Source organism: Neofelis nebulosa, chromosome 1 (genome assembly GCF_028018385.1).
Source record: "Neofelis nebulosa isolate mNeoNeb1 chromosome 1, mNeoNeb1.pri, whole genome shotgun sequence".
NCBI classification, from domain to species: Eukaryota; Metazoa; Chordata; class Mammalia; order Carnivora; family Felidae; genus Neofelis; species Neofelis nebulosa.
In genome coordinates, this window is record NC_080782.1 from 67,993,939 (window position 1) to 68,007,014 (window position 13,076).

At 44.0% G+C, this 13,076-nt stretch overlaps 1 protein-coding gene across 5 annotated transcripts in view; it reads left to right on the forward strand.

Annotated features, from left to right (window-relative positions):
* The first annotated feature begins 399 nt into the window (after positions 1-399).
* Positions 400-13,076, forward strand: part of EPB41L4A (erythrocyte membrane protein band 4.1 like 4A) — a 258,301-nt gene continuing 245,624 nt past the window's right edge. For 4 of the 5 annotated variants that reach the window (XM_058725063.1, XM_058725071.1, XM_058725076.1 and 1 more), the window contains exons 1-2: positions 400-761; positions 1,139-1,561. In XM_058725063.1, coding sequence (XP_058581046.1) covers positions 1,463-1,561 — 99 coding nt within the window. In that variant the 5' untranslated portion in view covers positions 400-761; positions 1,139-1,462. The remainder of the gene's footprint in view (positions 762-1,138; positions 1,562-13,076) is intronic. The other variant, XM_058725052.1, reaches the window with a different exon arrangement.

Genomic DNA, 13,076 nt, shown 5'->3' on the forward strand with positions numbered 1-13,076 from the left:
CCAGCCTCATCCTGCGCTCAGCCTCGGCTGCTTGTGCACGGACTCGAGGACCCACCAGGGGTCACTGCAGCCTCAGAGCTATTGTGCCCGCCACTCCTGGACACGACCCGCCGTGCGGAGGGCGTGGGACTGGGAGCGCCGAACGCCAGGGTCCGAGCAGAAGTGCGCCCGGCCTTCCTAGAGCCAACCTTCCGTCTCCCCGGGAAACGGCTACAGCAATCAGAACCAGGGCTCCGAACAACCGAGCGGCCGGGGTGGTGCGCGCGGGTTCCGGTGCGGACCTGCCCGCACCTCGCAGTTGGACCACCTCCGCTCCGCCTTCCGCTCTCAGCCGAGACCCCGCCCGGAAGGGGCGCCCCTTCCCGGCCTCTGGGCCCCAGCTTCTTTCCAGGGCTCTCTGCAGACACTCGGGCCTGGCCCAGCTGCACCTGGGCTGCTCCCGCCTGGGGCGCCACCCCTCGCGCTGCCAAGAGAACTTTCCCGGGAGCCGCCGCGGCCTGCGCGCCCAGGGCACACCCCCACCCGCCCGCCAGCGCGTTCCCAGCCTGGGCGCCCTCTTCTCCGCCCGCCGGCGCGCCCGCAAGCCCTCTGACTCCCCACTTCTCTGAAAATCCCGGAGGAGCAGCGCTCCGCCGCCTCAGCAAAGGCGTTTTCGGAGGGCCAGCCTGAACTTAGCCACACACCAACCCCCGTGATGAGTTTCACGGTCCCCAGACGGGAGCCGCGTCCCGCCACGAGCTGACTTGCACTCGCCGGTCTTGGTAAGGAGCCCGCTGCCCTTTCCGATACTTCTCAGGGTTCCGGGTGGCCGAGGTAGACTGAGTGACGATCCTCGCCACTGGCCCTGCCGTGGGACTGGGACGTCGCGGGTACCCCTGACACAAAGGAACAGCCGAGTGTTTCCCAGTCGGCGGACCGGACTGGGGGCTGCGGGGTGGGGTCGGAGCTGGAAGTGGGAGCCCTCCGGGGACTCCGCAGGGGAAGGAGGCCGGGTGTCTTGGTAGCACTCCGGCCGGGGACAGGCGGAGGGGGCTGCACAGCTCCCAAGGGTTTCCTCGTCTGGGGAGGGCCTCGAGCTCGCATTCCTCCCTTTTCTTGCTTCTTGCCCCCATTGCCAGACGACTTTTGTCGTCCCCAGGACTGCGGGAGGGGCCGCGGCGCCCCCGCCTTCGGAGGAGCCCGAGCCGCAGGATGCGCGGGGACGCGCCGCCGCCCTCTGTGCTCAGTTCCGCCGGCGCTTCCCCGGCGGCTCCCGGGCGCTGACTCCCGGGCTTCTCCGCCCTCCTTCCCTCCAGCCGGCGCCGGGCGGCTCGTCCGCGCGGCCCTGGACCTCGCCGGGAACCGGTCCCCTCGCCCTGGCCCCGGCGCGGACAATAAATTAATGCCTCGCGCTTGAGGGGAGGGGGCGGCTCGGCGCCTGGGTCGCAGCTTTCTCTCCTGGCTGGAGACGGCCACAGCCAACATGGGCTGCTTCTGCGCTGTTCCAGAAGAATTTTACTGCGAAGTTTTGCTTCTGAATGAATCCAAGTTAACCCTCACCACCCAGCAGCAGGGCATCAAGGTAGGCGCGGGCCGGAGGCGTGTTCCGGGGATCGGCAGCCGGGCGGGCGCGGGGGTCCTAGGCTTTGTCTGAGGGCTGTCACGGGTCTCGGCCGGCGACTGCTCTCTGCGCGGTGGGAAGGAGCCGCAGCTGCCCTGCGCTCAGGTGGAGTGTGGACGTGTCGGGGTGGATTCACTTCGAGTCCCTTCATAAAGGGAAGTAAGTTTCACGTCTCAAAGGGTGTTCGCTCATCGACTCTCAGCTGCAACCCACAGTCCTGCAACTGAGACCCAAACTCTTCCCCGGACCGGTTTCCTCCAAAAGCATCTAAGGCCCCGCAGCTCCAAAGACGCGCAAACCTGAATATACAGGCTGAATACAGTGTTGAAGGCACGATTTCCCGTGGCTTTGTTGAGGCTTTTTTCTGTTAGGGTCATTGGGGAAGTAATCTAGTTGACTCGCAGAAACACATTTACTGGGTGGCTGTGATTGTGTTCCCTGGGTTTGTAGATGAGTAATGCTACGTTTGGACTGAAGATAATTTCCAGTTCCACAAGCGAACTGGTTTTATCCCCATATTTAAGTAAACATCTCTCAAAGCGACTCGGTAAATAACTTTGCGCCTGTCTGTAGGTCATTAAAATGGAATCACTACTATTAACCTAGAGAACCCAAACAAAAAGGGTGTGGGAGATTGCAGAGATCCACTTCCTTAATTTTGAAGAGTTCTTATGTTTATGGTTGACAACCTGACCGACGCGCCTGCGCGCTTGTTTTGCTCTTGCAACCACGTAGTTACCAAAAGGTGATCGGAATTCGGAACGTTTTGTTTCTCTTTCTCCGTATTTAAATCACGGGAGCTTTTTAAGTAACCTTAGCAGCTGAGTCTGGTGAGGGGCTACCGCCCCCCCCCCCTCACTATTGTCCCCCACTCTCCATCCTGGTAATGCTGGAGGTCTGAGAAAGAAGTTCAAGCTGCCAATATCCTCTTCTAGTCTTGTATGTCAGAAGTTAATCCTAATGGCGTAGGCCCTGGTCATTTCCTTGTGTGAATCAGTTTTTACATAGCTTTATGCACGCCAGAGTAACTGTTCCTGGCTAAAAGCTTCAGCTTTGATGTTACCATTCTTGGTGTACAGAATTCTAATTTCACAGGTGTCCTTCTTCTGCTGGAGATGGGGGCGGGGGCAAAAATGATCAATTAAAGTCACAAGATAAAGTTAACCCTTCCTTTAGGAAATTGTTTTGAGCAGTTGTTTTCCAGTAATTATAAAAAGCAAAAGTCAATCAGATTCTCGTTTGGTGTTTCCTTTAAAAGCCAGGAAAAGACTCTTGGAAAAGGGTGTTTCATATTTTATATTTTCACCTTTTCTTTATGTTCCACCCCTCCACCCCCATGAAATCAGGAAAAGAACTTTTCAAGATGATGTAACATTCTTTGGTGTACTGTGCAAATAGGCAAAAATCAAAAAAAAAACCCATAAATTTTTGATAATACATAGATTCTCTTTGGCTTGGGGAAAGAAACCATTAGAAAAAGATAACGGATGATCTGATACTAAACCAACAAAGAAATCTTTCTGAAGTGCAAAGTCTATAAAGTCATCTGGAGTGTGAGCTTCCTATTTAATCATGAAAGCCATATCCCTGTCAGCTGTGGAGCATGTACATTATTCTGTCAAGAGAGCAGCCAAGACTCGGGATCAAATGGAATAATTTTGTCAAAGAAGCATGAATAAAAAATCCTGATCCATAATTGCTTTTTATAACCTGATGGCGCTTATCTTGTTTTACAAATATGTTGAAAATTGGTGAGTGATTCAAAGGCAATAGCAACTTTATAATGCTGTTATTTTGGATATGTGCCATTTAACTAAACAATAATTTAAGCAGGCTTTTGTTGGAAGTAATCATTTTGCAACAGGCTTGGCCTCTTTCAGTGTCACAAAAGCATGCCACAATTATTTTGATGGCCATATGTGTAACACAGATGTTGTCTGCTGAAGTTAACCACATTATCTGTAACTACCAGGCTACCATGAAATGCATGTGTTAAGCACCTATCTACTTGTGGTATGTACTAAATTAAACACATATGTGTATTTATAAATGTAATAATGTACGAACAGCATCTCACGTGTAGATGGTATTCAAACGTTGAATGGATATGTGTATATTATTCTGTACATACTTCGCGTTTTCTTTTTAACTCCTTTAGTTATGAGTGTAAAATGTAAATGAAATAGCCAATAACTATAATGGTGTTTCCCCTTGGAAAAGTACATTTGAAATGGTGTTTCCCCTTGGAAAAGTACATTTGAAAACTTTTATTATCATTAAAGTCAAAATTAAGCATATGACATCAATTAGCCCATTTCCCTCCTGAAATTAAAATAGAAAAATCTTTTTGTTTTTAAAAAGTATTTTCTAACATTTTGAGATGACCCTTTTCCATACTCTATCTCAGATGAAATAAAGACCATTAATTTTGCATTAAAATTATTCACCTATTTCATTCTTTCATGGAAGGAATTTTACTGATTATTAAATAGTCACTTAAGAATTTGCTTGTATTACTGTTATAATAATATATTGTGAGTTTAAAAAAAGATTAATTATAGTAAATTTAAGTAGAAGAAATAGAGAAGCATGGTAAAACATTTTTTCTGTGTGCCATTTTGAAAAACACTTTCTGGATTTGTTGAAGCGCCACATTACAAAGTTAGTTATGAAGTGATTTTCTGCAACTTAGATCAAAGTCTTTCATCAACAAGAAAAAAATTGATGTGTTTGTTCCCATGGAAAGGCACTTCAGCCTTGAGATGATGGTTACACGTCTTCTATGTCAAGATGAATAGCAATTAAATGGAAAATAATTTTCTATTAAAAAACATAATATATTTGTATTCATATTCATACTAACATTATGGAGAAATTTGCTTCTTTTTTTTTTTTTAGAGGTAACGTCACCTTGACAAGCTGGAAGTCTTTGGCATGCAGTTTGAGCCCTAAGATTTATAAGAATCTTATAAATAAGGTTTATATAAACTGAAAGCTATTGGTGGTGTGTTGACCCCCACACAATAGCTTTTAGCTATTTGTTCTATGCTGCTATCTCTGTTGTTTATTTAAGTAAGCATTTCTGCTGTGGTTGGTCTTTTGGTTTTTTTGAGCAATGTTTGTTCAGGGAAACTTTTGTTACATCCTTTGTCGCTCTCTGTGCTGGGGGAAGTAAGGGTCTTTCTTTTTGTTGTCTGAGAGAGCAAAATTTGACTGTAGCTCAAACTACTGGTGTAAGTTGACGTTTGATTAGCAAAAGATTTTCAGGGAAAAACAAATCACAAGGTTTGATTAGAAATTTAGTCCTCAAAGTTGCTGCTACAAATATGAACTGGATTAGTATTTTTGTTTCAGGGAGGCTGTCGTGCTCTGAGCAGTAATGTAATAAACACTGACGTGCTCATTTTCCCCTTGTTGTATTTGACTAAATTAATGAAACCAATATGACAGCAAGATGGAAATTCCATTAACTTTTTAAAAGGCATTATTGAGATATACAATTTCACACATTTGAAGGGTACAGTTCACCCATTAACTTTTAAATGAAGTTACTTCCTAAGCATCCTGAGGTTTCTGAGGGAATATTGTGAGTCAGTTTTGATGCTTCAATCAGAAACTTCCTAATAAACTAGAAAAACAGAAAGTGAAGACTTAAATTATATGCATCTCGGTTACCGAGAATTATAATTTTTAGTCCATTTGGACTGGTGAGGAAAATGCCTAAGAAGATTGAGAAGACAGTGAAAAGCAGTAGTGGTTCATAAATCATATTAAGTATATAGGTGAATACCTGTATCTTTTAACATCAGCCTCATAAGATACAGAGTCAGGGACCTGATAAATGTAAGATGAAGCAAGTAATCGTACACCAACATTACTGTTAATGTGAGATTGGCTGTGGGTCTTGATTGGTTGGTAAATTAGATGTGACTGGGTTAGATGTAGCCCTCACTGACGCTGCATCTTCATTTCTGAAATTCAAATAGAATGTCCATGTTGTGTCTGTTTAAGATGGACTCCTATATTAATCCTCCCTCAAAAATTCTTTTTTGTTTTTAAAATTATTCAAACTGTTTTCAGCTTTATTAAGGTATCATTGACAAATGAAATTAAAGTGTACAACATGATTTTGTAGAATATAAGTTGTGAAAGGATTCCCACCATCCCACCACTGAGGTAATGAACACATCCATTACTTCACATAAATTACCTTCACATAAATTACCTTTTTGTTGAGAGTACATAAGTTCTGCTTTCTTAGCAAATTGCATTTCTACAATACAGCCTTATCAAGATCCCCAAACTGTAAATGCTCTTTCGATTTTATAAGAAGTTTTTTTTTTCTTGAAAAAATTATTAAAAATACCATTTATCATCTATGGCTTGAAATTGATTTGTAAGTAGTTTGAGGGAGAAGCATTGTCGGTTACCTCCAGCAGCTAATGGCTGTCCTTCTCCAAGTGCTTCTAATTTCCTTGTTTTTTGGTGGGCTACACTTTTTTTTTAGTCCTGTTAATACAATTTTTCTTGAATTCTGTAATGCTAAACTTGAACTGACTTTGAACTAAACTTCAACTAATGCAGAGCTGTTAGGGGGCGCCTGGGTGGCTCAGTTGTAGGAACATGCGACTCTTGATCTTGGGGTCATGAGTTCAAGCCCCAAGTTGGACATAGTCTACTACCAATAATAATGATAATGATGATGATGATGATGATGATAATACAGAGCTGTTGTTGCTCTTGAGCATGGGTGGTGTCTTCATCCATTTGGGCTGCTATAACCCATACTGTAGACTGGGTGGCTTATAAACAAAAGAAATTTATTTCTCATAGTCCAGCATGGTCAGGTGAGGGCCTTTTTCTGGGTGAAAAACTTCTTGTGTACCCTCACATGGCAGAAGGGGCTGTGGAGCTTTTTTGGCCCTCTTCTGTAAGAGCAGTAATCTTGAAGGCCCCAGCTCCTAATGCCTTGGGGGTTAGGTTTCCAACATAATGGATTTTAGGGGCACACAAACATTCTGACCATAGTAGGTGGTGATAAAGTTAAATCTAAATAGTAGAGACAAAGGTCCAGACTCTTCTTTTGATCAGCAGATGGACAGTAGTTTGTTATTTTTATTAAGACACTTACAAAGAAAATGGGAAACTCTTCTCTGATGGTTTGTGTCAACTTGTATCTTAGTGTAGGGCTAGACAATTCTTTGTTGTGGGAGGTTTTTCTGTCCATTGTGGGATAACTGTATTCCTAGCCTCTACCCACGAGATGCCCGTAGCACCTCTTGCCCATTTGCAACAACCAAAAATATCCCCAGCTGTTACCAAATGTCTCCTGAGGGGCAAAAGACATAAATTCCAAACTGCATTGTTTGCGTTAGCACCCTACCTTATCTAGACCTTTAGCAGTTCTGAATGCCTACCCAAATGACTTGGTCTGTGGGTACGTGGAAATGTTCACTTTCCCAAACGTACCAGACTCTTGTGCCTTTTTAGGCACTGGATTCCTGCTGAGTGGTGCACCCTTTTACCTTTCCCTAAGTACACACTCCTCTGGATTCATCCTTTAAGACTTGAATCAAGTGTCCTACTTGCCAGGAAGCCTTCAACCCAGGCTGACCAGGCAAACTTAAGTTCTAGTCCTGGCCTCACATACGCCCTGTAATAGCACTTAGCGCATTGCAAGCATTATTTCTGGATACATCTGTCTCCTCCGGTAGCCTGTGAGCCCCTACCTGTGGTCCCCTAGCAGCTAGAGCTACACACCTCATGCAATAGATGCTTATTAACTGTCGTTTGAATAGAGAGTTGAAAGGAGTGATGTTACAGCTGGAACAGGACACATTGAAAATCTTATGGATAATGAGGTTCCTTTGCCATTTTATTTCTACTAGAAAAGGTCTCAGAATAAAGTAAACCTCACTGTGAAAAGTCTGTTGCCAAGATACTCTAATTTTTATATTGATAATGGGTGGAAAATGAGATGGTGCTGTGGACTGAGTGTATGCAGCACACTGAACAGCTGATGAGCGGCTTTTTCAGAAAACCCGAATCATACCTTTTTTGTATCATAGAGGTTAGTATTCCGTCTTTCCGTCTCTCTCTTTCTTTATTTCTAAAATAAAGAAACTTTCCACTTAGAACTTGAGTCTTTTGGAAGAGGGGCATGTTTCGAGAGTGGAAGATAGATTCTCACACATCAGTTACTTTTTCTTGTCTCCTATTCTGTAAACCACGTGAGGACATAGTCCGTTGGTTTCACGGTGTGGGTTTACACAATCAGGGGCCATTGTGTAATTCTTAATCTTGCCATGCCACCCATTTTACTCTTGAAGCTGCGTAAACCTCATCTGACACTGCTGTAAGGCTTACTGGCACAGACGGTGTCAAAAGTTAGATATTATGTTTTTAAAATGTTTCATTTATTTGAGAGAGAGAGAGAGCGCAAGCGCACAAGTAGGGGAGGGGCAGAGGGAGAGAGAGAGAATCCCAAGCAGGCTCCATGGGCAGAGTTCGATGCGGGGCTCAATGTCATGAACCGCGAGATCATGACCTGAGTCAAAATCAAGAGTCAGACACCCAAATGACTGAGCCTACCCAGGTGCCTCAAATACTGGGTTTTTATGACAAATAAGTTTTCAATTCCTATGCACAGTGTATTTTTCTGCAGACCAGATACAAACATGACAAGTCAGAGGTCAGATTTACCATGCCTCTCCAGCTTCTCTGGGATTGACTGCTTTGTCTGAGCTGTCTGCAATATTTCAGCCTCAGTGCTCCTCACCAGCCTGCTTTGGGTTGTAATGAGTAACTGCCATTTTCTTCTGCATCACAAGATGTGTTTCCAAGTTTCATGTATTAAGATTGACCAGGCATCACTTGTTTAGGTATAGCCTAGGTGCGTTAAGGTCAGGAACCAGCCCGTTTAGTGTATGACTTGAAAAGCCCATTAACTACATTTTGGTGAGTCTGTACCATTCTAAAAAATGTGGATTGCATTCTTGCATCCTCTGAGCCATGTATGTAGTTCTTGTTTGTTTAAGTGGAACAGCCACTGTTCCTTAGTGCTGCCTACTGTTAATCCATTACTCCAACTAAACATTTTGCTTAGGAGATTCCCCAAAGGCTGAGATGGCTCTCCCAGAGGCTTTCCTAATAATAATCCTGAAGACATGAAAGGGCCTAGCAGTGGCTTCCAAATGTGTGAGAAGTTTGTTTTTAAGGGTATTGAGATGCCAAGAGGAAGTTAGGACAAGGGAGATGGTGGCAGGCAAGGAAAACCAAGAGGTGCTGAGTGCTAGCCCCCATGGACAATAACCAAAAGGTCAGATAGTGGGGGAGGAATTAGCCGACCAAGACTGAAGACAGAACCAAATGTAGCAACAGACTGTTTAGAAATGACATGCGTAAGAACATGAGAAACCACAGTTTATGATGCCAGGGGTTCCCGGCATTGTGGGGATGGTGTCCCAGAATACAGCTTTCCAGACAAACAGTGGCCCGAGAGAGGGTCAGATTCCTGGGCTAGCCTAACAAAGACTGTTTGAGTTTTGGGTCCCACCTTGGTCTTCATTCAGAGCTGAGTTTGAGAGGCAGTCTTGGAGCCTCTGTCACCTTAACTATCACTTGTCAAAACTGGTTTTTCTCTACCATACTTAATGATCCCAATGTAGTCATGGCCCTCATGTGTCACACCTGAATCAGGCTTCTAACCTGGATGCTGTGTGACCACCTTCAGCCTCTCCCGTCTCACCACCCCCATCCCATGTTCAAACCCTGCTCTGCTTGTGACTGGCCATGTGACTCTTCCCTGGAACTAGGCTCTGCTTCCTCATCTGTAAGTTGGGGGGCATGATAGCTGCTGGATGACTGTAGAATTTGAGAAAAAAATGTAGGCACATAGGATTAAAAGGTGCTCAATAAATGATAGTTATTATTATGCACGATCTATTATTTGCTAATAAATTTCTTTGTGAATTCCAGTTTGTGATATCTAACCCCTTGTTCCTGCTCAAAGTGATGCTGTCTCTCTGAGGGGGTGGGTGGGTGTTAGAAATTGGGGAATAGGGTGGTTGATATTCATAGATACAAGTGATCTGTCAGATCTCTTTCGCCTCACGTTGCCTCAGCTACCACTGGAAGGCTGAAACTCTACATCTGTACCCCTAGGCCAGACTTCCTTCCTCTCACCTGAATTTTACTTCTGATTGCCCACTGGCTATCACACAAGATGCTTAAGCCCATCATCACTACCCCTTTGCTCCCTCTAGTCCTGCTCCTTCTGTGCTGCCTAGTTTGGTGAATGAGACCACACTTGGTCTTTACCAGTTAAGATGTTTTGGTTTATAGTTACAGAGATCTGACTGCAAACAGCTTTAATATGAGGAAATTTGTTTGCTCACCTATCAGGGACTCTGGGGACAAGGATAGGAGTTGAGGGTGGGTTGATGACATCAAGGCCCCAGCTTCTCTCCATCTCTTCTGTGCTCTGACATCTTGGGAGTGTGTCATCAGCAGGTGGTAACAGACGTTTGTGGAGATGATAATCGTACATGGCAGTATGTGAGATAGGAGTAGAGATGGCCTATTTTTTAGGAGAGAAGACACTTCCTCCAGAAGTCCCTCAGCAGACCTCCCCTTGTGCCTTTTAGCAGAAGGAGTCTTGTGGTCGTTCTTGAGCCATAATGGCAATGGGATCACCTTTGGGGTGCCGTATCCTCCATGGGGCCGGGTGGGGGTGGAATCAGTTTCCCTGAGGCAAGTGACCTCGTGGGGGAGAGGCCCAGTCAGGAAGGAAGGAGGGAGTTGTGGGTGTTGTTGGCCATGACAGTGTTCACTTGATCCCTTGGGTCAGGATTCTGGCACACATGCTCTCCTTAAATTTCCACATCCGTCCAGGCGTTGGAATTCCCAACTCCTGAACATCTTCCAGATTTGTTTCTCCTCCTCACATTACTCCTGCTGTGGTTTAGACCTGTCTCAGGTGTCAGCTGGACAGTTGCAGTAGCCTTCTCACCACTGCCCTTGTCTCTAGCATTAACTCCTTGTGATTACCTATAGGGTGGTCTTTCTCATCTCGACCCCTTCAGCTCAGGTTTAAATTCCTTCATGGTGGCCGCAGGGCGGCATTCCTGCCCTTTGGTGATCGGACTCACCTCCCTCTGTTCTTTCTCCCACCTTTTCCTTATACCTATCTTGTATTGTAGCCAGACTGAGATGCTTCCAAGTCTGAATGCTCCACATTCTCCCTTGCCTGTGTCTTTTTCTCAGCCTGTAAAGCCCCACCCAGCTTCCTCTTATTTGATTGAAGTCCCAGCCCTCAATGAGCTATGACCTTTTCTGAAGACTTCTCCTTGGTGTAGCACAGGAGAGGCCCTCTTCTGATCCTGATCAAGCCTGCATTTCGTTGCAGCAGTTCCTCTGCTGTCCTGTCCACCTCACCCTGGGAGGAATATAGTAAAGTGAAGAGAGCATGGGCTTTGTCTAGGTAGATGTGGCTTCGGGTCTCCCTCCCATTTGTTCAAGCTATAAACTTGGCCAGTCATTTACCCTCTCTGAGTCTGCTTCCTCATCTGAAAATTAGGATAGGCCTTCCACCTTATTCTGAGATACTGCATGTGAAACCCTTAGTTCCGTGCCTGATGAGTGGTAGCTGTTGTATTAGAGATGGAAAGCCTTGAGGGAGAGGACTAAGTCTTTTTTATGGGATATGTCCAGTCAAGCCCAGTTCCTAAGGAGTAGTAGGTATCCACGAGTTAATCTGAATAAGAAAAGATACCTCTAGATTGACATAAATGAATGAACCTGAGGAAGCAAAGACATCTTTCTACTCTTTACTGCCCAGGTTCCCTGGGTACAAATAGTGCACCTGCTTGACTGCTTAATTTCTTAATTTAAGTTTTTAAAAACAGTTTTAAGATATAAACCACACACTATACAATTCATCTATTTGAAGTGTGCAATTCATATATCCACAGAGTTGTGCAACCATTACCGCAATTTTAGAACATTTCATCACTCCAGAAAGAAACCTCATACCTAGTAGCGGGCCACTCCATATGTCTTTCTAACCTTCCCACCCACACGCCCCTAGCTAGGCAACCACTAATCTTTCTGTCTATGTAGATTTGCACACGCTGGACATTTCATAGAAATGGGTTCATGTAGTATGTTGTCTTTTGTGACTGGCTCCTTCACTTTGCATAATGCTTTCAAGGTTCATTCCTAATGTATCAGTATTTTATGTCATTTTATTGCTGAATATTCTACTGTATGGATATGCTTTATGTATCCATCCAGTAGTTGATGGACTTTGGCTAGTATAATAATATTGCTGAGAAGATTCATGTTCAAGTTTTTATATGGACATAGGTTTTAATTTCTCTCGGATGTATACCTAGGAGTGGAATTGATGGGTGTAACATTTGTGAGGAACTGCCAAACTGTTTTCCATAATGGTTGTGTCATTTTACATTCCTACCAACGTGTAAGGTTCCCAATTTCTCCACATTCTCACCAACACTTGTTATAATATGTATTTTTGACTGTAACTATCCTATTGTGTGTAAAGTGTTATCTCATTGTGGTTTTGATTTGTATTTTCCTGATGAATAATGAAGTTGGGCATCTTTTAATGTGCTTATTGACCATTTGTATATCTTCTTTGGAGAGATGTTTATTCTTTGCCAAATTTTGAAATTGGGTTGTCTTTTTAACATTGAGTATAAAAGTTTTTTTTTTTAAAGGATGTATATGTCCTTTATACAAGTCTCTTATCAGATATTTAATTTAGAAATGTTTTCTCTCATTCTGTGGGTTTTTGTTTTGCTTTCTTCACAGTGTCCTTTCATGTACAAGAACTTTTAATTTTGATGGAGCCCAGTTTATTTTTTCTTTTGTTCCCTGTACTTTTGGAGTCATATCTGAGAAATTGTCACCTAACACAAGGTCATGAAGATTTACTCCTATGTTTTCTGCTAAAGGTTTTATAGCCTTATTCTTACATTTAGGTCCATGATTCATAGATATAGATAGGCCTGTGGGTATCCAGTTGTCCTAGCTTGTTTTTGGAAAGATTATTTTTTCTTATTGAATTGTCTTGGTACTATTACCAAAAAATCAATTGACAATAAATGTGGAGATTAATTTCTGGACTGTCAATTCTGTTCCATTGATTTACATGCCTATTTTTATGCATCTTTTATTAGTTCCTTGGTAAGGTAGGTGTTTGTCATTTATCAAAGAAACACTCCAGGTTAAAGCAAATTTGAGGACTGACCAATGGAATAGAGTAGTGGAAACGCAACAACAGAGAGCACACAACACAGTCCAAAAACGCTTCCTGAAGTTCCAGACCCTGGACGGTCTATGACCCCTTTTTAATATAGTAGTACTCGAAGGTGCAGGACATGTAACAAGCTATTAAAACACGTGAAAGACAGAAACCTAGCCAAAATGATGAAATGGAGGAATTCTCCTCAAA